This window comes from Miscanthus floridulus, chromosome 8 (assembly GCF_019320115.1).
Source record: "Miscanthus floridulus cultivar M001 chromosome 8, ASM1932011v1, whole genome shotgun sequence".
Lineage (NCBI taxonomy): Eukaryota > Viridiplantae > Streptophyta > Magnoliopsida > Poales > Poaceae > Miscanthus > Miscanthus floridulus.
Window position 1 is genome coordinate 74601804 of NC_089587.1, and position 25194 is coordinate 74626997.

A 25194-nucleotide genomic window follows, 5' to 3' on the forward strand; every position below is an offset into this window, starting at 1 on the left:
TCGTCTTGCGCCATGTCTGTACCAGCTAGTACCAAGCCACACCAGGCAGCAGCAATCAGTTCAGGAGGCTCTGACCAACAGGCAATGGGTACACGCAATCGCCGGAGGCCTTTCGCAGACAGCTATTGAGGAGTACTTGGAACTATGGACCATCCTGGAACAGATAAATCTCATTGATCAGCCGGACAGGCTCGTATGGCGCTGGTCACCTGATGGCGCTTACTCAACCAAGTCAGCATACATCATGCTCCAATATAATCTAGCGCGGTCAATTTCCATGGTCACCGGCTCATGTGGAAGAGTTGGGTGCCGCGCAGAGTCAAGATCTTCCTTTGGTTGGCTCTGCGACGCAGGAACTGGACGGCGGATCGGCGAGCTCGCCATTGCCTCGAGGCAAGAGACCGCTTCTATCTCTGTGATCAAGCCCCTGAAACAATCGACCACACCATCGCTTCATGTCCGTTCACTCGGGAACTCTGGCACTTCATCTTACAAGTGCTTGGCTTCTAGCTCCTGCAAGGAACCCAATCCACAATCAGCTGGTGGCGCAAAATACGTAAGCTTGCTGATGGCCATGATCAAAAGGGCCTCGAATCACTATTTGCGTTTGTTTCTTGGTAGGTGTGGAAGGAACGGAATGCAAGTTGCTTCCGAGGCAGCCCTGTTCGCTCGTATTTTCAGCCTGTACTTTTTCAACGAATGTACAGTGTTTTTCTCTCGCAACAAATTAGCGAACAGTAATTTTCAGCTTGTCTTTTCAGCGAAGCGAACAGGGTTAACTGAAACTGGCTGAGCCGGCTATTCTTGTAACATATACTCTATTCTTTTTAAATGCAATGATACGCAAATCTCATGCGTATTCGAGAAAAAAAAATATTGATACAAGAACCAAGATATAAAGAAATGTGATACGTAGATAGTGTAGAGAGAAAGACATGCTATTTAGACGTGGTTTCTTGCCTTTACGGGAGTTTTTTTTTTTTTTTGGTTACGGGAGTACTCTTAAGAAGAGTAGTGGGAAAGAAGGCTTATCAGTTCACATGACCCGGTGGTGCAATAATAGACCCCGGGCCCTGAACGCGAGAGAAACAGGGGGAGGGCGAAGCAAACATGGGGCAGGGCAGGAGGAGGGGTCGCTGGGCTGGTCGTCGATGAATGCGCTGTGGCCAACAAGGCAGGCAACCACAGGTCCGCACAGGATCCTGTTCGCTGTTCCTGGGGGCGCACGATGCCATGTGCCGTGCACCTCACGTGCTCACGGCACGGGCGTGGACGACGGGGTGCGGAAACCGCCCGCAGGTAGCCAGCCTAGCCCATGGATGGGTCAGGCAAAGGCAGTTTTTTTTTTTGAGCACTAGGCAAAGGCAGGTAAGGTTGCGGCTGCTCAAATCGGCCTGGCCTGTTGGGATGGTAATCTAGCCCGCTCCGGTCCAATCAGGACGAAACGGGATAGAGGCCCAATGGAAGTGAAAAATACAAGGGAGCGTTTCGTTTGGGCCGCCGCGGAGCGGCCTGGCCCAACATCGCAGCCGCAGCAACCAGGGGGCCGGGCCTTTGACCAATCGACACGCCGTATGAACACAACACAAGGCGCCACGCCAAGCTCTAGCTCCTCCGCTCTCTCTCTCTCTCCTCTGTCCTCTTGTTGGCTCGTTCGTTCTTATCTCCAACGCAGCAAAGCCAGCAACGTTTGTGTTTTGTTGTACTCCAGAAAAGGGTAAAAGCGAAGAGGGGAGGGAGAACAATTCAAAGCCCCTCGCCGTCGTCGCCTCCGTTTCGCGTTTCCATCCCATCATCCTTCGTTTTAAAACAAACAAAACCGCAGCCGCTCTCCTTCCCCTCTCTCCCTCCCTCTCCCGTTCCCATCTCCACCCACCCACTCCCCAACCCGCACGAGCCACACACACACCCCGCACCCATGGCCGCCGCCGCCGGCACCCGGGAGGAGATGGTCTACATGGCGAAGCTAGCGGAGCAGGCGGAGCGGTACGAGGAGATGGTCGACTTCATGGAGAAGGTCGTGGCGGCCGCCGCGTCCTCCGAGCTCACCGTCGAGGAGCGCAACCTGCTCTCCGTCGCCTACAAGAACGTCATCGGCGCGCGCAGGGCGTCCTGGCGCATCGTCTCCTCCATCGAGCACAAGGAGGAGACGCGGGGCGCCGCGGGACACGCCGCCGCCGCCAGAGGCTACCGCGCCCGCGTCGAGGCCGAGCTCTCCGGGATCTGCGCGGGCATCCTCCGCCTCCTCGACGACCGCCTCGTCCCCGCCGCGGCGGCCGTTGATGCTAAGGTCTTCTACCTTAAGATGAAGGGGGATTATCACCGCTACCTCGCCGAGTTCAAGACCGCTGCTGAGCGTAAAGACGCCGCCGACTCCACGCTCGCCGCATACCAGGCCGCGCAGGTGGGTCGTGCTAGTTCACTTCATTGGATTGGATCTCCCTTTCCCTGTTGTCTTCTCTTCTCCGTAGCGGTTGCTACCTACCAGTTATTATGCATAGATGGTTGTGGATTCATTGGATCTCTTGTCTCCTCTCCTAAACCCTGCCTAAATTACAGGACATCGCCGTCAAGGAGCTGCCGCCCACGCACCCCATCAGGCTCGGGCTCGCCCTCAACTTCTCCGTCTTCCACTACGAGATCCTCAACTCGCCCGACCGCGCCTGCTCCCTCGCCAAGCAGGTTCTTCCTCACCTCACTTTAATTTCTTCAACAAACGCGCGTAGGTGTAGATCTCAACTCGCTAGTTTGGTTTGCTTGCTCCACACTGTAACTGCTAAGCTAAACCCCCAAGATTTGCAGGACAAACTGGGATTTCATTCTGTGCATGTGGATGATTGATTTAGCCCGGTTCACCTCCTTTTTAGCACTGCTCAACGCTTTTGCATCCGTAAAAATGTTTGTTCTTGGTTTACAGTCACCTTTGGTTTGGGTGGCGTGTGTTGACTCTTCCGCGCCCCCAATCACCTTGGTCACTGCCCACTGCACCTGCACCCTGTGGTAGTAGCTGCGTATCCGATGCGTCCATGCCGGCCCAAATTGCCGGATGCTTCCAAGATGTGATTGTTAGTTTGTTACTGAGGCCCCGTTTGGACCGAAGCCGCTAAATTTTAGCCAGCTAAACCAGCTGCTAAACTTTAGTCACCCTGATTGGTTTCTTGGACTAAAAGAGACAAAAAGAGGCCTTTTAGTTTCTTTTAGTCAGGGTGTTTGGCTACAAAGTGACTAAAAGGTGAGGCAGCCTGACTTTTAGTCTAGTTTAGCTCTCCCTTGGTGACTAAACTTTAGCTCCCCTTTTAGTCCTGTTTAGTCCATGTGTTTGGGTAAAAAATGACTAAATGGGCTAAAGTTTAGCCAGCCAAAGTTTAGCAGCCCAAACCAAACACCCCCTAAGTATCTTGCACAGTGTAGTCCCCCACATGCTTGCTACTGGCATGTATGAACTCATTGCATGTGCTGCCTAGCATCAACATGGAGGGCAGCCATGCTGCCTTTACGGATCCACCGCAACTTGCTATATCTTTAATCAGGAATCTCCCAAAGCAATGGGGCCTGTTTGTTGGGCGCAATCAGCTTGCCCATCTCAGTGGGGGGGTTGCTCTTTTGGTAGTCCCATGCTGCGATGAGATGAGGCCTTTCTTAAACTTGTCTTGCATCAGAGTTTGTGGCACTGAACTGAATTCTTAGATGCTTGTAAAACCCTTCTTCTCTGATATAGAGATTACCATTCTGTACTTAAAGCTTTGGTGCAAGTAATTGCTAATTAGCCAATATAGGTAGCACATGCTGTTTTATGCAATCCATCATATGATCATATCATATCCCTACTTGGTTCCAGGCCTTCGATGAAGCTATTTCGGAGCTGGATACTCTTGGGGAAGAATCCTACAAGGATAGCACCCTTATCATGCAGCTTCTTCGTGACAACCTCACCTTGTGGACTTCTGACATGCAGGTACATCAGTAAACCTTACACTTTTTTTAGTGTGTGGTACACTTGGGATTCTTCTCTATTGTCAGTAATGCTAACCTCATCATCATATGAGGATAGCTGACAACAATTCAGAACACTTGGAGTTCTATTGTTAGTAAGTAATGCTTATCATGCTGTACGTATCAGGAGGATGGCAGTGATGAAATGAGGGATGCAAGCAAGCCTGAAGATGAGTAGTAGCCAGACCATCCAAGTGACTGCCATCTCTGTCTCTTAAGTCTTAACCCTTGGGGTAGTCGTGATGCTTGTACAAGGACCATTTTCGTGTGTCCTTTTATCATCGGGTCTGCTTACCTTTCGTTTTGTTATATTGCTATATTGTGGTCCCCCATGTATCATTTCACCTTGCAACTGGAACCCTGTTACTGTTAGTGTGTGGGAGAGAATAACCTAAGCCCGCTGTTAACTAGTACATGGATTGCCGCCAACTCTTATGAACTAGTATGAGTCTATGATTGAATGGTTATGCATGTTGGATGTGTATCCACCAATATCCTAGTGATGGCTAGGGCTGTGGGTTGTTGTTTAGCTGTGTGTGATTACAATCATGTCCCTTTTGATCTTGGGAAGAGATGGATCGCAGCTGGAGATACAATAATTTGTAATCATGGGTATGGCATGGGAGATGGATTGGGATGTATCATTGCACTATTGAGCTTTTATGCTGGTCTGTAGGCTTTCCAGCCGAAGATATCTGGGAGAGGATTAGGCGAACATGGTCTGTCGACCTCGGCTAGTGGTGGTGACACTCAGATGTGACGTTATGCTGATGGTTTCATTTATCGGCGAGTGATAATTTTACGTTCACTGCAGCTAATCGTTTTGCACGTTTCTGAACAATTAGGTCGCCATTGTGCGTTGTGGTAAACTGGTGACCGCTAAGGCCACCATTATACCCTGTTGCAAGTTGCAACACAAGCTGTTCGTGCTTGCTCAGACAGCCATGTAGCTGTCGATTTTCCGAAAGAAATTCTATGAAAACTGTATCCATATTTGCGCCATGTATAGATGCATGGATAGCGGACATGCGTTCTTTATGGTGCATGCAGACATGCGGCAGATGGGCGTGGCCGAGTGAACGAGCTTGGCTGGGGCCAAGAGGACCACTCCTTGGCTAGCGTTGGATCGTTGAAGTCCGACACGTGTCAGGCATCCACGCCATGTATGCATGGCGCAGCAGTGGATACAGTATGCATAGATTTTTTTTCCTGATTTTAACTGGTATTACAGTGTTTTGTGCCATACGCAACCAGCCGCTGCTGCTGTGAAAGCCAGGCAACTCCTTAGTCTTTTGTTCTTTTTAATCTCGTTCATGAATTTTGAATTGATATATTCCCATATTCTGTGCTATTGCCAATTGGAAAACTTGTGGAGGATTTTTGTTAAAAAAATAATTGACTTGATTTCAAAAGAATCTGCACTGCATTTCTGCAAGGGCCGAACATATTTTTCTCATGGATACCGATGTTGCTGCCATGGTGGAGTGAAGTAGCCATTCCCCAATCAGAGCGTGCGCAATGAGGTGAGATTAAGGTTGAAAAATTCATGTTCGGATCCGTTCCGTTTTCTACTTTTTCTGTCTGTTTTTTTTTTTTGTATTTGTGGGATCCCGTTTTCGTATTTACGGAAACGGAAAATGTTTTTTTTTCGTCCGTTTCCACGAGATCCCGTTTTATCTAGAATTGACCCGTATTTATTTCGTTTTTCATCCTATTTTCAATCTACGTGAGATATGTCTAGAAATTGATATGTTTATAAACCTACTAATCATAAATTATGCATGTTAACATGTTAACACATGGTATACTAGTGAATATTGGACCGATAATTTCGTACATGTATATTATTTTATGACTTTGTTCATGTACACTCAAGAATATTTGATCATGTTATTCTAACTTATTTTTCCGGCTCTCCTTCCGTATTTGCTTGTTTCCGTATTTCTGTATATCCCCATCCGTTTTTAATTCCGTTTTTTTTGAACCCGATCCTGTTTCCGCTAAAAATATAGAAACGGAAATGGAAGAGGAGTTTTTCCGCTCGTTTCCATCCGTTTTCATCCCTAGGTGAGATCAGCCGTCTCACTTATTATACGACGTGTGAAAGGGAGAGGGTCGAGGGAAAGATGTCGTGTATGTCGTAAAATAAGTGCACATTTTATATCCCTTCCTAGAAGTAAACGAACCTTAACTTTAAACAAATATATATAAAAATATTAATATTTATGATATCATCAAATAAATATTATTAGATTAATCATGTTATATATTTCCATAATAAACCTATTTGAAGATACAAATATCAATAATATTTTCTATAAATCTAGCTAAACTTGAAATTAGTTAACTTCTTAAAATATGAGATGTACACATATTTTAGGACGGTGAGAGTAGGGCCGGGTTTATAAACTCGGGGTCCCTCATGGACCGGCTTCCCATCAAAGGTTCGGCCCAGCAGATAACATTGCGAACGACGTGCAACTACTGGGCCGGCCCAAATACCTAAACAACTGGCCAGAAGGGCAATCCAATCTCCGACCAGAAGACCTCGCTAAGGCAGAACAAACGCTCGCTTCCGACTCCGGCCCGCCTCTCCGACTGGAAGGCCTGGCCAAAGAGGAACAACGCTCGCTTCCGGCTTCGGCCCGCCTCTCCGACCAGAAGGCATGGCCAAACACTGCTTCCGACTTCGACCCGCGTCTCCGACCGGGGATACACCGAACCTCTGCTTACAACTCCTCTCCAACTGGCACAGTCGGAGCCGATTGGGACCAACCGACCGGGGACACCCGCTCGGTAAGGACCAGGAAACGGGCGGAGCAAGTAAAGCTGAAAGGACCTAGGATGCCGCCTAGAGGGGGGGTGAATAGACATTTCTGAAAATTAACACCTTTAAATGCGGAAACAATTAGTAAATGGAGTTTCCAAAATAGAAACTCCAAATAAGAGTAGTACCACCCCTCACAACTTAGCCACAGAGTATACAAGATATGAAGAATATATCTAGAAGCTACAACCCTGCAACACAAAGTTAGAACTGCGAATAAATATTTTTAGCACAGAACTCTGCACGGTTTCTGCAGAACAGCCCCGGACTTGCTCCTTTCGATTTCTGTCTTCAAACCAAACTGCAAATACCTACTAGAGATATCAATAAACACAGAGAACCTACACAAGAGCTAGAGCAACACAAATATCGAATAAAATACAAATTGAGACACAATATTTGTTTTACCGAAGTTCGGACTCGTTCGAGTCCTACTCTCCGTTGAGGGGGCTGCGGGCGACCCAGCGAAGGTCAGCCCTAGAGGGTACCACGAAGGTCACTCTTGTTGGAGTCTTTTTCAACTCCTTTTCCTCCTTCCACTAAATGATTCCGAGGCGGCGGAATCGACCGTTATAAACTTTCTGAGGCACACCACAATCTCTCGGGTGCTCTCCGGCGACGCCTAACCGTCTAGGACCGAAGAGTCTAAGAGTAACAAATGCGAATCACGAGATTGACAATATGCACAAGTGCTCAAGTGGTTGGATTGCTCTCTTTTTGAATTTCACTCAACCCACAATTTGATTTGGCAAATTTGATCAATCACTCACTAAGAGAGGATTGGGAGAGTTGGCAAGGCTCAAAAATGTGTGTGTATGTCAGCAGAATTAGCAGCCTCAAAAGGTGGAGGCTTGGGGGTATTTATAACCCCCTTGGAAAAACTAGTCATTTTATAGTCGTTGCAATACCGGATACGTCCGGTATGACTTACACTGCGTCAACAGTAACTAAGTTACAGTGAAGTTGTGAGTCGTCGGAACTTCCAATGAATGCCGGAACTCCCAACCCTCAGCAATTTTGAAAAACATGTAACTGAGTTAAAGTATGTGAGGTGTCGGGACTCCCGACTCATGTCGGAACTTCCGACCGTCAGAACTTCTGACTCATGTCAGAACTCCCGACCCTCAAGGCTTTTGAAAACTAACCGTTGGCCTCTGGTCATGCATACCGGACACGTCCGGTATGGCTAGGACAGTAAACCCTCCAAGTCAGTTAAAGTGTGAGACGTCGTAACTCCCGACCCATGTCGGGACTCCCGACCATCGGAACTCCCGACTTACGTCGGAACTCCCGACGAACCAACCCGAGAACAACAATTTTAGCACTACTGGGAAAATACTAGACACGTCTGGTATCAATATGCCAGACCAGCAAAAAATAAAGTTAGCTCTTTTGTTGCTCAAACACTCAAAACTCACATGGGTTGGCTTGAGCACTTATGAAACATTATCTATCAACATGATGCATCCCTCTTAATAGTACGACATCCCTATTGTACTCAAGACAAAAGGAAAAATGAATTCATACCACTTGAGTTGATCTCTTTTGAATTGATGCCATCCCTTTCAATCTTGATCGAGTAAGGGTGCTAACATGTTGATATTGATCTTTTCACTTGAGCATAGCCATCTTGAGCATGTGACTTGATTCCATTCATCAAATTTGAATAATCCCAAATGTGTCAAGTCACTTCCATCAAACACTTCAATAGTGATTTGATCCTCCACATAAACGTGGCTATCATAGCTTGATTAGTACCTCAACTAAATGCAAGTACTTCCTTCTTCACCCTAGCTAGGTTCTTTGGCCGCCAAGCCATCGCTTGCCCTTCACCCTTGCTTAGTACCTCGAAGCCTTTTCTTGCTATCTTCACCATCTCAAGCCATCAAGTCACATCTTGTGTTGAATCATCCATTCATGTATTGTTATCTTTTTCATTTTAATTTAGCAAGCTTCAAATATGAGACCAATCCATATGCAATCCCTTATGTCTCATTAATTAATTCTTACAAGCTTGCTTTCACATAGTACACGAAAATCCCAAAATAATTAAGCCTTTGCATGAATTCCATTTGCATTGTTGTCTTGTGCTTGAACTAGATTGTTTATACAACAACACATTATTTTGGCTTTTATTAAGTACCTGTGAGATAACCTATTACCTGTCCACACATAGCAAACGGGTTAGTCCTTTAATCACGTTGTCATTCAATTATCCAAAACCCACTAAAGGGTTAGATGCACTTTCAAAAGCAGGACGCTCAATGTCAACAGCAATACCGAGGACCGTACTGTGTACACATGCAGAACAGTACCCTGCAATCTTCATGGTATATCAGAACTCAAGCAGTGTTGTGGGCGTCGACATTTTCTCTACAGTGTTGTGGGCGCCATCGACTCCCTTACCAGACAAACATGGTAAGGCTCCCCCCACATGCCTCTAGGCATCAGCAGTGTTGCGGACGCCGACATTTACCATACCGGACGAACATGGTAAAAACCAACAATATAACAGGCACTGACGTTTGCCATACCAGAAGAAGACGACGCAACCTCCCACATGCATCTGACATTAACAGTGTTATGGGCGCCTACAATCATCTTGTACCCGACTACGTGGGCAGCAAGACTTAGCATACGTACACACACTCTCTCTCTTGTAAGACCATCCTCTTCATCTATAAAGGGGGATGCGCTCTCTCCCAACAGATAGATCCCTCAGTTCACTTACATCGATTCATCCTTTGTAGCTTTAGACACTCTAAAGCTACACAGAGCGCACGCTCGAACACTTAGCACATAGCGGAGCTCCCGTCATTCTCGGCCCTTCAGATCAGAGTTCGACCGGACCTCTTGTACCCCCATCTTTCTCCCTTCCGTTTGTAACCCCACAGCAAACTTCGAGCACCTAGGCTCAGGAATAAAGTCACCGACCGACTCAAACTGGACGTAGGGCACGTTGCCTGAACCAGTATAAACCCCGTGTCATTAAGTGTTAGGCCACATCTGATCACAACGTATAGCAAAACTATAAATATTTACGTGTTAGTCACTTTCTATACCGAGAAGTAGTAATTTACTAAACGGATCAAGAGCATAAGAGAAATCTCAAATAAACAATAATTTTCATCATTTATCGTATATAGTCATATGTCATTCAACAATCAAATGCTGACTTCGTAAATTTCAAGATCTGTCGGTTCAATCCTTCGAAAGTACTTATAGGGTAGTGTTTGCGTACGTGTGTTCATAAGGGTGAGTATGCGTGTGTGTTGTGGACGCCGACGTTGTACTGCGCAATTTTCAAAAAAAAAATTAATAGACTGACTTTTCTGCTGTATTGTACACTAAATAGTTTTACCGACTGGACACCAATCCAGCCAGGCCTTTAAGATAGATAAAAGAGGTAGAAGAAAAAGAGGGAGTGGGACGAAGCACCAGCCGGGTTTGAACGCGACAGGATCCTATGATGTACGTATGCAATGTCAGTATGTCACTCACATGTGGGCCGCACGGCACCTGGGCCGAGTGTTAGACAAAAAGTCACGGACTCACGGTTCGTCGCTACGGTTTTTGCACGAAAATGAGCCACAGTAACAAGAATGCGTTGTCCATGCTCGCCCCTCGCAGCGACTGAGACGGCATGCTTGATTGCCTGCTTGCCTCCTACAGATAACGACAATCCTTCACGCTAAAACTGCTCGGTTCCTTCGCAGGAGCTGCAGGCCAGTGATCTCAACTCAACATGGTGAAACCAGCGGCAAGTGGTGGAAGATGGAGAGACCGGAGCGTTAAAATTCGCCTCTTTTTATGCCAGTGAGGGGTTCATGACAAATGTGCAAACTGAATGAGGGCTTTAAACGTCATTTGCGTACACGCAAGCTTAATCACCCTCCACAGCTGCCAACAATTGATTTGGGCCAGCGCATCCTTATCTACACAAGGCCCCGTTCGGCTTACCTTATAATCCGCACTATTCAGCTTGTTTTTTTCAGCCGGAACAGTGTTTTTCTCTCACAACAATTCAGCCAAAACAGTGTTTTCAGCCAATTCAGCTAAATTTCAGCAAGCCGAACGGGGCCATTTGTAAAAACGTTAAGTGTTAAAAGGGGAGCAAAGCCGGCCAAATTGTCAGGTATCAAATGTGCACATAAAACACATAGTACGTGCAAATCATTCCTCCAGCATTTCCTTTTTCCAGGAATGTCAATTCCATATGGCCAATACGTGCACGCTACTAACGAACTACCAAAACAAACAATTCATTTTCTTTGGCAAGGAAAAAATACTAATCAATTCTTGATTGTGCCCGGAACGGCCGAGAAAGGGGAAAGACATGACGAGCCGCATAGAACGGAGGATTCATTTACCTAGTAGAGCTGGAGGTGTCATTGTTGCCATCCTGAACCGCGTAAGGAGAGTCAAGCAATAGTCTCACCGCACCGGCTCCTCTATTTATTTTTAAAAGAAAAAAAGAGTCTCACAGGCTGACTGCTGGGCCCAGCAAAGCGTAGGACGTCAAGGTCAGAGGACCTTTCGGTAACCGGCACCAAAAGAGGAAGAAAAAATCTAAAGAAACCACACGTCTTGACCATCGCCGACTCGTATCCACCTGACCCCTCCATCTTCAAGCCGGCTCCTCTCCTGAGGGGCTGAGAGATCGACCGTTTCAGTTCCGACCCACGCCACAATCCTTCACCAATAAGACTTGGCTTCGTCTTCGTCTTCCCCTTTCCTCTGACGACACCAAAAGAGAAAATTCCTCGCTCCAACATACAACCTACTGGTCTCCTATGCGCGTGAACCAACTTTCCGGCTCGCCACCGGATCATCTCTGACATAAAAGTTGCGGCTTCATAGGCCCACCGCGAGTGGTATGGTTGGTTGATTCTGAGTCTGGCTGCTGCATCCTCCAGGGTTCTAGGTTGGAGAATATGTTTTCTTTCAAGTCCAGGTAGATACGCACGCACTCGATACTAGTTTCCCTACTTTTTCTTATTCATTCATCAGATTATGCGATCATGTTTGTCACTAGCCGATCTTCACTGAGCATTGGATCTCTGCTGATTCATTTCACTGTGTTGCTTTTCCCTTTCTTGTATCGATTCCTGTCACCAATCCATGAACTCACATGAGTGGTGCTTCTGTTGACGTTGTCAGCCTCAGGTCATCCTTCAATGGCAGCAGAGTCCCCAACCAAGGTTTCATGGAGGACTCAGACGTGCAGGAACAGTTGAGCAGACTGCAGGAGGAGCTGCGGAAGGAGAGAGAGGAGAAGGCACGTGCCCTAGATGAGATACAAGAGCTCAGGACGACGAACAAGAATAGTAGGAACAATAAATTGAAGAGCAATGGAGGCGAAGAGCAGTCGGACCTTGCAGACAGGTTACAGCACCTGGAAGGCGAACTGGAGGCAGCAAGAGATTCAGAGAAGAAGATGCTGCTGTCTTTGGAGGCCCAAACAGAGCAGCTTGAGCAGACCAAGGTATCTCTGGAGGAGGCCAAGATTGAGATAGTTTCGCTACGAGACAGCACCAACAGCTCTAATCCGGGTAGGCAGCCGTTGAAGAATTTCAGGAGAAGGGGTATGATGTCATTCTCTTTTGCCGACCCTGGAGAGGTTGAGACATGGTCGCTACAGCGTGAGCTCAAGTTAGCTGTGGAATCTGAGGAGAAGTGCAAGAAGGCCATGGATGACTTGGCCATAGCCTTGAATGAACAAACTACAGAGGCCAGAGAAACAAAAGCGAAGCTTTCATTGGTGCAAGCTGAGTTGAATAATGCAAGGGTCGAAGTGGAGAGCTTGAAGGCCTCGCTAGAAAGCACAGAGGGCAAGCTGCAGTTGGCACTGGAAGAGGCAGAGCGACTAAAAGTTGAGTCAGATGAATTGGCAGCGGCGTCAAAAGAAAAAGAGAGGGGCCTCGTTGATTGCATCAAGCTGTTTGAGGAGGACCTAAGTAGAGGAAAGGAAGAGAATGATAAGCTGATTGAATCACAGAGGGTGATCAGAGATGAGAATTCTCGGCTGAGGGAGATGCTTAAGCACGCGGTGGGCGAAGCTAACGTAGCAAGGGAATCACTGGAGATTGCCAGAGTGGAGAACTCTCGCCTTAATGAACATATATTTGAGAAAGAGAGTATCTTGCAGAGTATCAAGCAAGAATATGAATCCCTCAAGATCAGTGAGGCAGCAGCACAGAGTAGCATTAAAGAATTGAAGGATATGATTGATGCTATGTTCAGTTCCGAATCGACCAAAACATCAGCAACAGCATCACCTCGTGATGCCAAGGGAAGCAAGATGAAAGAAAATTCTGTGGCAGCAGATGATGTGTATTCTGATGTCGAAAGATCTATTCAACCAGACGACATCAAAAACCCTGGAAAGCAGAAAAAGAAGACAATTCTCAGAAGATTTGGTGAAATAATGAAGAAAAGAAACTCTTAAATTGTAATATAGTATTGTGAATTGAAAGCAGTATAGTTTCGATTTTGATTGTTCAGATCCACTGAGCACACAGGACAGCTGGAATGGCAAAGATTTACAATGACGACTGTGTGGGGTAACCTTTTTCCCTTTTACTTCATGCCATGGATTTAGACTACAAAGAATGGAACATACATGTAAAAATACAGAGAATGAAATAAGAAAGTGTCATAGCCTTTTATGGTTTTATAAGTTTCTGCATTTTTGAATCTCTATATAAAATCTTGGCCTGCTATATGCAATTAAGCAGCCCATGTTCCCAGATTACAGTATGCCCAAATTACCTTATCTTTCTGAGAAATACGTTGATTAATACAGTTAATGACGAGATTGAAAGAACTTGTGTCAAGGTTCTCCAAAGAGCATATTTACAAGTTAATTATGTGTGTCTGTGATCTAACAGTGGAATCCCCCACCATCCGAATAGGCCTAACCGTCTAAGTAAAACCGCAAAAGGTATTTCATTACGAGGTTTAATGAAAACTACAAAGGTCTGTGGAGGACCAGTACAACACTGTCTGAAGAACCGTATCACTTTCCTTTAGGTAATTTGCAGTTTTCCTGGATGTTGCTGTGAAACCTGAAAATATGCCTAAAGTAAGTTGGATCTAGATTTTGTCTAAAACACTAGAAGTTCCGAGGACAACACAAACGAATACAATTATTACCTTTAAGAACTGCTCCTTCTAATTTGCAGCTCCAACCATCAAGTTTTCAAACTTGAGTCCTTTTCTTTTATCGCAAAGAATCCAGTGTCATCATTACAATAGCCACTAAACTTGTCTGATTAAAGGACATGCTGGATTGTTGGAATTCCATTTTGCCGAGTTTAGGGCAAGTTTAGTTCTACAGCTAGCTTTGCCAGGCAAGCATAACCTTGCCCACGACGGTGAGCAGCATTGGCTCACTCTTGTTAGCAAGGAAAATCTGGAAAGCACAGGCACCAAGGCAATGCTAACCAGGGAACCAAACTCTGATTCCACGCGAACCCCTTGCCCACCTAGGCAGCACAGTAACCTGCAAAGAATCCAAACACGCCTGTACTCCAAAAAAAATTGATCCTTGAACTCATAGGATACTGAGTAGAGTGGATGTTTCAAATGGCATGGCACTTAAGATTATGAAAAGTAACCACATTCTTGTGCCAGATCTACCATTATATAAGCTTCATTGGTGACCATTCGCATATGAAAGCTGATTTTTCTCAGCTCAGATATGATCTTTCTCATCTCTGGATGAGATGCATCTCCACCCACAAACATATGAACTTCATTTGCAATCTCAGTCCAACTGTATCCAGGTTGTTTCTTCACACCTCTTTCTTTCATCTGACCTCTTACTTGATTGACTTGACCCCACATGCCAGCAGCAGCATATATATTCGAAAGAATCACATAAGGACCTGAACTTTCAGAGTCTGACTGAACAAGCATCTTAGCAGCAAGTTCACCGAGCTGCACGTTACCATGAATCTGACATGCTCCAAGCAAAGAACCCCATACATTTTTCTCAGCTTCTAATGGCATATCTTTTATATAACTAGAAGCTTTCTCCAATTGTCCTGCTCGGCTCAATATATCCACAATACAAGCATAGTGTTCAGCTCTTGGGGATATGGCGTATTTAGATGACATCAGATCAAACAATTTCAAGCTGGCATCAACCATGCCAACATGCCCGCATGCCGATAACACACTAAGGAAGGTGATATCATCGGGAATAAGTCCAGTCACTTCCATCTCATGGAACAGGGCTATAACTTTCTGATATTTACCATGTTGTGCATATGCAGCAATTATTGTGTTCCAAGAAACAATATCCTTGGTTCTGAGATTGATGAAGACTAACTCTGACTCACCCACATTACCGCATTTACTGTACATTGTCATCAAGGCATTAGAAAAAGAGACGCCAGATTCTAGCATTGCTTTGATGGCAATAGCATGTGTGGATTTTCCTTGTCTGAGCAAAGCAAGAGCAGAACAGGCTGTCAGGACTGCAATAAGAGTCGCATGATCTGGTTTTACATCTTCTCTGAACATTACAGCATGCAATCTCATGGCTTCTTCCCCGTGTCCATTGTGAACATATCCTGCAGAAATACGGAGAAGTGAACCGTGAGGGTTCTATCATTGCATGATCAGCGGCACAATTAATAAAAGGGATAAATGCATGATCTTTATATTTTATTCTTGTTTACTATAAATCCCCTTCTTTAACAAAAAAAAAAAAAAAAAACGCATCGACAGGATTATCTGAATCACTGAATCAATAACAATGAAACATGAGCTAAAAGCTTGAAATTCCACAGTTTGTCCAACGTGAATGTTGCATTCACCAAGTATATCTTCTTTTTTTAATTGAATAAACGAAAAAGAAACTGAAGCATGAATGCACAAAAGTTAAAGTTGTTAAGCTCAAATAAAACATGGCAATCATACACTTAAAGATCCCCAAGACAAGTTATAACTTCAGAGTATTACAAGCATTAGTAGGTGTACACTTTGTAAACTGTAATTCACAAGAAGTTTATTGCACATAAACATTCTTCAAAGCTTATTATCTATCATTTGAAGCAACGCGATGACACAAGTAGTTGAGGAATGCGGGTGTGCAGCCTCATCTACAGCTTGAAAATCTAGCCAAAATGAAATCACAGGAAAGAGGATTCAACATGTAGGACGTACCAGCGATCATGGCATTCCAGGAGATGACATCCTTGGCACGAATCCCATCAAACAGCCTCCTAGCGCTCTCCACATCCCCCTGTTTGCAGTATGCAGTTATCATCGCAGTGCATGCCACAACATTCTTCTCGGGCATCGCTTTAAACAATTCCGTCGCCTCGACAAACATGCCGTTATCAACATACCCACTGATCATGGCCGCCCACGACACCAAATTCCTGTCTGGCATTGCGTCAAACACCTCCCGCGCCCTCGCAACCTCACCGCGCCGCGCGAGCCCGTCTACCATGGTTGTGTACGACACCACGTTCCTCTTGGGCATTTCTCCGAACAGCCTGTCGGCGTCATCCGCTCGGCCGAGCCGGAGGAGCCCCGCGAGCATGGCGTTCCACGTGGCCTCGTTGCGCTTCGGGGCGCAGGCGAAGTAGGCGGAGGCGGCGTCCAAATCCCCGTGCGCGAGGCAGCCGGCGATGATTGAGTTCCAGGAGACGACGTCGCGGGAAGGCATGGCCTCGTCGAAGAGGCGGCGAGCGGCTGGGAGGTGGTGGCGGCCGGCGCGCCAGAGCGCGGTGATGAGCGCGTTCCAGGAGACGACGTCACGGTGCGGCATGGAGTCGAAAACCCGGCGCGCCGCGGCGACATCGCCCGCGCGGGCGACGGCGCTGATGCGCTGGTTGTCGCGGAGGAGGCGGCGGGCGGCGAGGGAGGCTGGGCGACGGAGCGGGAGCATCTGGAGTTCTGGACAGCACAGCATGGAGGGGACAGGGGAGTGCAATGCAAGCCGAATTCCAGTCAATCAAATATTGAATTCAATGACAAAATTGGCCCCCAATTGATTCAATTCACCCATTGCAAATGCCCCTGCTCCAACAAAATAACTAATTTGCTGCGTGACCGTGTTTTATTTTTAAGAAAAAAATCTAAACAATGTTTTGTACTTATTTGGATTTGGACGTTGAATCGGCGTGCCCTGATTTTTTCATATGTTGTCACCACTACGTGTTGCATCATTGCATTGGTATGCAGGCACTCCCAGATTTGCCCAGAACAAAAATTAAGTTAGCCATGTCTTCTATCCTAATTAGTACTGTAGCAACGCATGACGAATCTGTTGGGCCATGGGCGATGGATACACAAGCACACCAAAAATTCTCAAATTTCTATGCCCTGCCGAAAGACGTTGCACATTGTTATTGTACGCCTCCTCATCACACACACAACAAAAAAGGGGGGGGGGGGGGGGGGGGGGGGGGGGGGGGGGCGCAGATCAGAGCTTGCGCGCGAGCTGGATGAGCAAGTTGGCTTTCCTCTGCGCCCTGCTGGTTCCGTTCTTGGCGATCTTGGAGAGGTCCTCGTGGAGTCCGAACCTGAGCCCGTGCACCAGCAGCGCCCTGTTGTTGGTGCCCAGCTCCAGCAGCACCGACAGCGCGCACTCCTTGTTCTTGGGCGTGCTGTTGCCGTCCTTAATGAGCCGCACCAGCTTCTCCACGAACGCCGTCGTCCCGATCTCGGCGCGGCACGTGGCGTGGGACGACAAAAGCAGGAAGATGGACAGCGCCTCGTCCACCATGCCGAGCCCCTTGTCGTCCATGACCTTGAGCAGCGCCGGTACGATGCCCGCCTGGGTGGCCCGGGCCTTGTTCTGCGGGCTGAGCACCAGGTTGAAGATGGCCGTGGCGGCGTCCTTCTTCCCGCGGGCGGTGCCGCTGCTGCGCAGGAGCTCCACCAGCGGGGCCAGCCCGCCCAGGCTCCCGATCGCCGCCTTGTTCTCGTCCAGCATGGACAGGCTGAAGAGCGTCGCCGCCGAGTTCTCCTGCGCCTCCGGGGTGCCGTTCCGGAGGATCTCGATCACCAGCGGGATGGCGCCTCCCCTGGCGATGAGGACCTTGTTCTTGTCGTCGATGGACAGGTTCAGCAGCGACGTCACCGTGTTCTCCTGCACCTTCTTGTCGGGGCAGGCCAGCAGGCCGATCAGCGCCGGGATGCCGCCGTTGTCGGCGATCAGCGTCCGGTTCTCGGGGCACTCCTTGGAAAGCCTCCGGATCTTCTTCACGGCCTTGCGCTGCACGTCGGGGTGGATGGACGACATGCCTTCCACCAGCGACGGGATGTCCTCCTTGTGCTCCTCCGTCTCCGCGGCGGGCTCCGGCTCCCGCTTCTGCAGCTCCACCATGTGCTTGTCGCACCACTGCAGGATCAGGTTCTTGAGCGCGTAGTTGGGTGCCAGGGACAGGTGCGCCAATGGCTGCCGCGACTTGGGGCACGTCCTCTCCCCGCTGTCCATCCACTTCTGGATGCTCCGCCGCTCGTACGTCTGCCCGCTGGCCACGATCACCGGGTCCGTCATGATCTCCAGCGTGATGGGGCAGAGGAAGTCGTTGGGGATCATCAGGGAGGGGCACTTGTCCAGGCTTTTGGGCATGGACACGTCGCCGCCCAGGACGTCCTTCTCGTCCACGCCGGCGATCTCCTTGAAGCGGTTGAGCAGGTCGACCATCTGCCTGGTGCTGTCCGCCACCGCGTGCTGCCCGTCGCCGTTGTTATTCCTGTCGTTGATGAGCTTCTTTATGGCCATCGTCTCTGCCCTCAGCTCCGCCAGAGTCTGCAGCTCCAGCTTCTTGGCGAGCCTCTCCAGGATGGCCCTGTCGGCGTTCCTCTCCTCCTCCTTGTTCTGGAGGATCACCATCAGATCCATTGACAGCTCCATGTCTTGAGTGTCCGTTCGCTTCTTGCACCTCGTCAGCTGCGCGTTCATCAGCTCCACCTGGATGGAATTCAAGACTCTGAATTAATGGCAGAGATCGACACACATGACACATGCCCATGCCTATGCCAGCTTACTTGCTCCTTGACCTCATCGGAGATGGCGAGCTCGGCGTACGGCATCCCGTCCAGCGCGCTGTGCATCTTCTCGTACACGTCGCGGAACTTGGCCAGCACCGTCTCGCTCTCAAGCGCCTGAAATCAAAGGAGAGAGGAGCCTCAGGCAAGGCATGCATGCAGTGATTGATCGGAGGGTCGTCGATCGAAACCGAACCAGGTAGATCTTGCTGCCGTCGTGGCACGACCGGAGCAGGCGTCGCGCGGCGGCGAGCGCGCGGCCGAGCAGGGCGAGCCGGCGGTAGGCGTCGTCGGTGAGCCGGGGTGCGGCGTCGCGGAGCTCCTCCAGGAGCGGGAGGACGAGCTGCAGCCAGCGTAGGAGGTTGGCACACTCCTTGCGCTGCGTGCGCCGGAACTCCGCAAAGGCGCGCGCCGAGTTCACGGTCACCAGGAGCTCCTCCACCAGGTCCTCGTCGTCCATCTCCCGCCCCATCGATGGCTCCGCGGGGTCGTCCGGGGACGACGGTGGCAGCGTCGGTGGCGGCATGCGGCATCAAGCTCTCGATCGATCCGGTCACCGGCGATTGATCGGGATGACGATCGACAAGCAACAGGAACAACAATGGATGCTCCTCGCGTGTGCGAAATTCCAGGGAAGGATTGGAAGTGCTCCGACGCTCTGGGCCAGACACGGCACAAGAAAATGGAGAATGCTATGTATAGTGCGCTGCCCCTTGCATGCTGCAGCTGCCGAGCCAAAATGTATACCATTCCGGCCGGCCGGCCTCCATTTCTATTTCTCTACTAGGAAATGGAACCATGCAAGCCGAAAATAGTTATGCTTTGGTTCATAATCTCCTCTAGCTTACCTTGCAATCCGTATGAATTTTAGTTATGAGCTAAATACATGTTTCTTTCCTGTATAAAAAATGTAGCAGCTGATATTCGTGCAGTCATTGTAGGCAAACCAATGTCCATCGGCAACCCAAGTTTTTTTTTTGAGAGAGAATTGGTGGGCCTAAAAAGAAAAACTAACTAACCCAGCCCACGGTGTAGTGCCGTGGATGTATACTAACCATGGCCTAGTGGGCCTCTTTTTCTGTGGGCTCAATGAACCTTTGAGCGGGAATGTTGGTTTTGATCTGGTAATTAGAATGTCAACTGGCACATATTTAGCCATGTTTGATTTATCAACTGGCACATAGATTCTTTTCCTCTGTACGACTTCTTCTCTTTTTCCCCCCTTCCTTTCCTTTTGGACGGTGGTCATTCAAAAATACGCGTTTGATTTATCAATATTTAGCCATGTTTGTGGCGTGGTAATTTTTACAATCACAGACCCAAACATACATGTAAATAAATGGATTAAATACACCTACGCAGCTCCACTCACTCCTATAAATAAATCTATATGCATACGCCATACCCTTATAAGCACCCTTCATAAACTAAGGTGGCATTTGGTATGGCTTCTGGTAATGCTTTAGGAGTTGTTTTAGCACTTCACCAACCAGACGCGTTCCTATCAAACTGCTTCAATCAAGAAGTCCCGCAAATACCGGTGACTAGAGCTGTTATGCGCGGAAGGAGCTAAAAAAACAAGCTTCTCACAGCTTCCTCTCACGTGTGTGGGCCTAGCATGGGCAAGGACATATTTGCCCCGGGGCGGTGTGGAGAGGGACGGGGCAGGGTTGTGTGGCCACCGGTACTCGGCTTGAGGCCGGTGCGGGCGCGGGCGCCGGTGCTCAAATAGAGCTGCTTTTTGAGCCAAAGCCAAAACAAGTTGCTTCACCAGTGAAGCAGAGCTGTACCAAACAGCCCCTGAGCCTATAGTAATTTGACCAAGCGGTGGAGGACGTCGGGATAAGGCATTGCGCGTTCATCACTGACCTAGGGAAGCATAAGTTGCCTGTGAGTCCCACCGCAACTAGACCAAGGAGCACAATATCCAGGGACCGATAGGCTAGATCCGAACGAGGCTTGTGGACCATGCGAAGACAGTGCGATCAAAGTTTAGTGGAGCCATAGCTTGGGGGAGAATGAGAGAGAGGAAGAGGGAAGCAACAAAGGGACAAACTTCATTGGGTCAAGAGAACGAGCTTCACTTGGAGCCAAGGAAGCAAATATTGCACGGGTAGGACCGAATTTGAGCATGGACCACTAGATCTATCATACCAGCGGCGCATGCAGGTGAGCATGAAGAAGGAAGGGGAGGGGAGAAGGAGGTGGAGGGTGGGGGGGGGGGGGGGGGGGGGGGGGGTGGTTGACGCAACCAATGAGGATCCATATCTAGCTAGGTGAATGTTGAACGCATGAAAAGATTCATCGATCGATTAGCAACACTAAGGTCATGGTTGGATCAACTAAAATAATAAATTACTAATTGCTAAAAGAATTAGAATTGATCCAAACAACTCAACTAAGTTTGTAGCCTATTTAGAAATTGCAAACAATCCAGCTTATAAAAAGATATTAGCCTTTTTGAGGTACATAAAAAGTTGTCGCCTAAATCCCTCATAGTTTTATAAGAAACAAAAAAAATACTATCGCAGGTTATAAAAAGTTTAGCTCCTCCAAACGAGGTCGAAATTGGCTTACATCATTACATGTGGCCAAGGAACACATGGAACAGACGAACCGGCACATCCAAATCCTGACCTGTCGTACTACTACGAACGAACCAGACAACTTTGCTGAGAAATTAGAAATTATAAAAGCAGTGGTGTTTGAGGATGCCAAATAACACTCCGAAGAACCACAAAAGGAAAACCGTGAGCTGCTGCACAAACTCCATACATACAGGAGTATAATATGTTTTTGTCTTTTTGACAGAGAGCTACGTAAATGTACTCCTACTAGTCCGTGGTACTATATATATTGCCGTGTCGCTGGCACCGCACCGGCATCCATCCTACACCTTACACGGTGTTTTGTCCATGATGGTCGTTTTCGGACGTGTCAATTCACTTGCATTCCGGGAGCGGTGAAATGACGCTCATGTCCTGCCAGTGCCACATCACATGAGGCCCATGAGGCCATGAGCATGAGCAAGCGGGCAATTTGCGCCGGCGTCGCTCTCCATCACAGCATGAGTGTCCCCACACCACAGCACACCCAGGCGGGTCCCTCTCCAACGGCAACATATGCTAAGGCAGTGTAACGCAGTTTCTATATCTATTAATTTTTATAGACACTATGTACAGAAACCATAATTCTAATAGATAGTTTCTACAGAACAATTTTTTATCCAATCATATATATTCTCTCTTCATTCTCTACTAATCACATCCCTTCATGTCTTGGTTCTCGTGTAGACATGGTTTCTAACTTAGACCCGGTTTATATGATTTTTGCCCTCTCTCTTCAATAACTACCTTGCCACATCAGTAAAACGTTTATGTGACAGTACAATTAATGCCCATAGAAACTATGATGGTTTCTGTATTGGGAGTAGGGCTGGATATCGAGACAGCTCGGTTCAGTTCGGTCCAGCTCGAGCTGGCTCGTTAGGCTAACGAGCTAGCTCGGCTCGGCTCGTACATATTACGAGCTAGAGGGGCAGCTCGGCTCGGCTCGTTACCGAGCTCGAGCTGGCTCGTTTAGCTCGTGGGCTATTAAAAAAATAGGACACACATATTTATAATGTTTATGCTACATTAATTTCAGAAGGTGACGCACACCATTATGCAATCATATATGATTAATACATATCAGGTTCATCAAAAGTATCAACCATGCAACATAGCTGGTCCATCCATGATCATACAGTTCCAGAATACTAACTAGTTGTTTGTCACCCCAAACTTAAAAAAGTCCACAGATTCAATGTCATCGTCTCCCTGGAAAACAATCCATAAAATCCGCATTTAAGTACCACAACAATTATAAAAATAAAATTCATATGAAACATCTGAAAATAAAGATTACATACCAATAAAATAGGTGTACATTTCTAGGTCAGCATCATCATCTTTTGGATTCATGGTCGTAGGCTAATAGGTCTTAGCTCGTTTCAGCTCATGAGCAGCTCGCGAGCTTGCTCGTTAAAATAGCGAGCTGGACTTCCAACTCAATTTGTGAAAAAGTTAAAACGTGCCGAGTCGAGTCGAGCTGAGCCGACTACGAGTCGAGCGAGTTGACGAGCCATGAGTATTTTATCCGGTCCGGAAGTACCCTTACAACAGGACAGCAATAGCCAATAGGGGGACTCGGCAAAGAAGAGGACAGGAAATTGCAAAAAGTCAAATGGCGATTGGTCCATTATATTCGGGATACACGTCCGTATGTATCAACGCCAAAAGAAAACAGGGGACGGCCTGACTCGGTTAACGCATCGATCTCAGCTTAGTCAGTGTTGCCAGGTTTGCAATGGCCGGGCCCCCCTGTTGCTTCTATCTGATCTGATCCGCATCAAGCAGGTCCCCTGCTATTGATAAGCTCAAACATGAACGGATGAACCTTAGACCATCTTCAACAATATCACCTAAAATATCAGATTTATTTTATATTTAGGTAGCGCTATAGGTAAAGGGTTCAATATTCATTTTGGTCTTTTCCAACAATAGGACCCAAAGGAAAACCCTTTCTACAAATAAGTCTTCAGAAAAGAGAATACTCATATTTAGGTTGTAAGTCTGCTGCAACCCAAAATACGTCTCGCATACAGGTAATCTATTGGAGGCCGAAACAGTACTGTCGATGTTTCGAATAAACACCAACTAGTAAATTTATATTTGTTACGTGGTAGGCCTGGATGGTGTGCTAAAGGACACATGATTTATACTGGTTCGGACAGAATATCCCTACGTCCAGTCTGCTGCTGCTCGTGTTATTAGCACTAAAAAAGGTTCGTAGTAGGAGGTACAAACGGTCGAGAGAGGGACATGTCCCAAGTCTCTGATGAAAAGATCGAAAGGATGCCAAGAGCTCGGTTGCTGCTTGGCTGTGTGTTGTGTGTGGAATCGATCCGTTCCCTTAGTGGGGCGCCCTGCCCTCCCTTTTATTGATCAACGGGGAGCAGGTATTATAGATGGAAGAAAGAGGAAAAAACCAGAGGTAGAGAGAGTCCTTCGAAGGTATCGGATCTTTCTTTTTCCTTGAGCTTGCCCTGCTATTATGACAGACTATGCCAGGGATAGCATGTTCGCAGATCCTGATAGGGTCGTGCCCTGGCTTCGGTTAGCTAGTGATCATGTCCCATTCTACTCCGGCGGACGATGCGGCATGTCAGGGTACCGAGTCGTGACCCTGCGGGGAGCAGACGGGGAGGTGACCACACGTTCATTACTGTTGATGATGTGAGTTCCCTCCTGGACTGTAGTGGTTGTCGTATGCTTGTGTTAGGATCCACGCCCAAGGGCTAATGGCGGCGCCCACAACACTATAAGACAAAAGTCGACGTCTACAACACTATTCGGGCTCTGTCATGCCTGGGAGGGCTTAAAGCGCCCGTCCCGTCATACCCTGACGGTACTTTTCCACAGGCGCGCAGGGCATGGTCCTCGGTATTGTGGTTGACCAGAGTGTCCTGTCTTACCCTGTGCTCGTCATTATGAAGGGACGGGGTGCAGACGTCGGACGAGGCGGAGCCAGCCTCGGAACGGGCGGGGTGGAGCCTACCCTCAGCCGTCGGGTGAGGTGAAGCCGGCCCTCAGACGTCGGGCGAGGCGGAGCCAGACCCCGGTCGTCGGGCGAGGCAGAGTCTACCCCCGGTAGTCGAGCGAGGCGGAGTCAGCCCCCAGCAGTCGGGCGAGGCAGAGTCCAGCCCTCGGGGGTCTGGCGAGGCAGAGCCAACCCTTAGGGGCCAGGTGAGACGCAGGGCAAGAAGTGTAGTTGCGTTCTTGCCTGTTGTAAGGTCGAGATGGCAGACTAGAGAGGGGGTGAATAGTCCTTTCTAAAATTAATCACGTCGACTAACCAAAACAAGTGCAGAAATAAAACTATCGGTCTAGCCAAGACTACACCCTTCTATTTATGTTCTCTAGCACCTTCCAAAGATACTAATTAAGCAACAAAGGTGTCAGGCTAGCTAGAGCTCACCTAACCAATTCTAGAAGCAAGGTCACACAACCCTATGCCACTAGTACTTTAAGCAATAAGGGAGCTCCTACACATGCTAGTAAGCAAAAGCACAAAGCCAACTAAGCTCACTAGCAATGCTCAATAATAAGTCAACCAAAGCCAAATTAGAGAACGCAAATACTTAGCTACTGTGGCAGAACCTCCTAAATTATAGAGCCCACATGCAGTTGTCACTGTCCAATGATCTCTGACGACTATGTATATGTTCCCGGTAACTTAAGAAGACTGTCGGGTATCCTCGGAGAACCCCGAATCATCCACGATTTTTCGAGCAGGATCTCATTATAGAGTCATTGCAG

At 47.9% G+C, this 25194-nt stretch overlaps 4 protein-coding genes across 6 annotated transcripts; 2 read left to right on the forward strand and 2 right to left on the reverse strand.

Moving 5' to 3' along the window:
• Positions 1-1723: 1723 nt before the first annotated feature.
• Positions 1724-4446, forward strand: LOC136476701 (14-3-3-like protein GF14-A). The gene is made up of 4 exons (XM_066474633.1): positions 1724-2404; positions 2560-2682; positions 3839-3955; positions 4121-4446. The coding sequence occupies exons 1-4, from the start codon at positions 1919-1921 to the stop codon at positions 4169-4171; spliced, it is 777 nt and encodes a 258-aa protein (XP_066330730.1). The 5' UTR covers positions 1724-1918; the 3' UTR covers positions 4172-4446.
• Positions 4447-5143: 697 nt separating this feature from the next.
• On the forward strand, positions 5144-13491 carry LOC136476700 (putative WEB family protein At1g65010, chloroplastic). 3 transcript variants are annotated; one of them, XM_066474630.1, is made up of 2 exons: positions 5144-5516; positions 11981-13491. In XM_066474630.1, exons 1-2 carry the CDS (start codon positions 5512-5514, stop codon positions 13266-13268), a joined length of 1293 nt encoding a protein of 430 aa, XP_066330727.1. In that variant the 5' UTR covers positions 5144-5511; the 3' UTR covers positions 13269-13491. The 3 variants fall into 3 exon arrangements, with proteins under 3 accessions (XP_066330727.1, XP_066330728.1, XP_066330729.1); XM_066474631.1 differs by lacking the exon at positions 5144-5516 and adding an exon at positions 11057-11744 and having other exon boundaries at positions 11981-13490; XM_066474632.1 differs by lacking the exon at positions 5144-5516 and adding an exon at positions 11740-11774.
• A 274-nt stretch (positions 13492-13765) lies between these two features.
• Positions 13766-17004, reverse strand: LOC136476698 (pentatricopeptide repeat-containing protein At4g02750-like). Its single transcript, XM_066474629.1, has 3 exons — positions 15995-17004; positions 13976-15399; positions 13766-13887 (listed from the first exon to the last, which is right to left on the reverse strand). Exons 1-2 carry the CDS (start codon positions 16746-16748, stop codon positions 14426-14428), a joined length of 1728 nt encoding a protein of 575 aa, XP_066330726.1. The 5' UTR covers positions 16749-17004; the 3' UTR covers positions 13766-13887; positions 13976-14425.
• A 257-nt stretch (positions 17005-17261) lies between these two features.
• On the reverse strand, positions 17262-19543 carry LOC136472611 (U-box domain-containing protein 15-like). The gene is made up of 3 exons (XM_066470313.1): positions 19032-19543; positions 18836-18952; positions 17262-18758 (listed from the first exon to the last, which is right to left on the reverse strand). Exons 1-3 carry the CDS (start codon positions 19359-19361, stop codon positions 17262-17264), a joined length of 1944 nt encoding a protein of 647 aa, XP_066326410.1. The 5' UTR covers positions 19362-19543.
• Between the last annotated feature and the right edge of the window lie 5651 nt (positions 19544-25194).

Excerpts from the sequence above, each read along its gene's own strand:
- LOC136476698 (XM_066474629.1), bottom strand. The coding sequence starts at position 16,748 with ATGCTGTGCTGTCCAGAACTCCAGATGCTCCCGCTCCGTCGCCCAGCC. Across the intron at positions 15,400-15,994 it reads CTGGAATGCCATGATCGCTG|GATATGTTCACAATGGACAC; the intron begins GTACGTCCTACA and ends GTATTTCTGCAG.
- LOC136476700 (XM_066474632.1), top strand. The coding sequence starts at position 11,755 with ATGTTTTCTTTCAAGTCCAG. Across the intron at positions 11,775-11,980 it reads ATGTTTTCTTTCAAGTCCAG|CCTCAGGTCATCCTTCAATG; the intron begins GTAGATACGCAC and ends TGACGTTGTCAG.
- LOC136476701 (XM_066474633.1), top strand. The coding sequence starts at position 1,919 with ATGGCCGCCGCCGCCGGCACCCGGGAGGAGATGGTCTACATGGCGAAG. Across the intron at positions 2,683-3,838 it reads CCTGCTCCCTCGCCAAGCAG|GCCTTCGATGAAGCTATTTC; the intron begins GTTCTTCCTCAC and ends ACTTGGTTCCAG. Across the intron at positions 3,956-4,120 it reads TGTGGACTTCTGACATGCAG|GAGGATGGCAGTGATGAAAT; the intron begins GTACATCAGTAA and ends TGTACGTATCAG.
- LOC136472611 (XM_066470313.1), bottom strand. The coding sequence starts at position 19,361 with ATGCCGCCACCGACGCTGCCACCGTCGTCCCCGGACGACCCCGCGGAG. Across the intron at positions 18,953-19,031 it reads ACGGCAGCAAGATCTACCTG|GCGCTTGAGAGCGAGACGGT; the intron begins GTTCGGTTTCGA and ends CTTTGATTTCAG. Across the intron at positions 18,759-18,835 it reads CCGATGAGGTCAAGGAGCAA|GTGGAGCTGATGAACGCGCA; the intron begins GTAAGCTGGCAT and ends AATTCCATCCAG.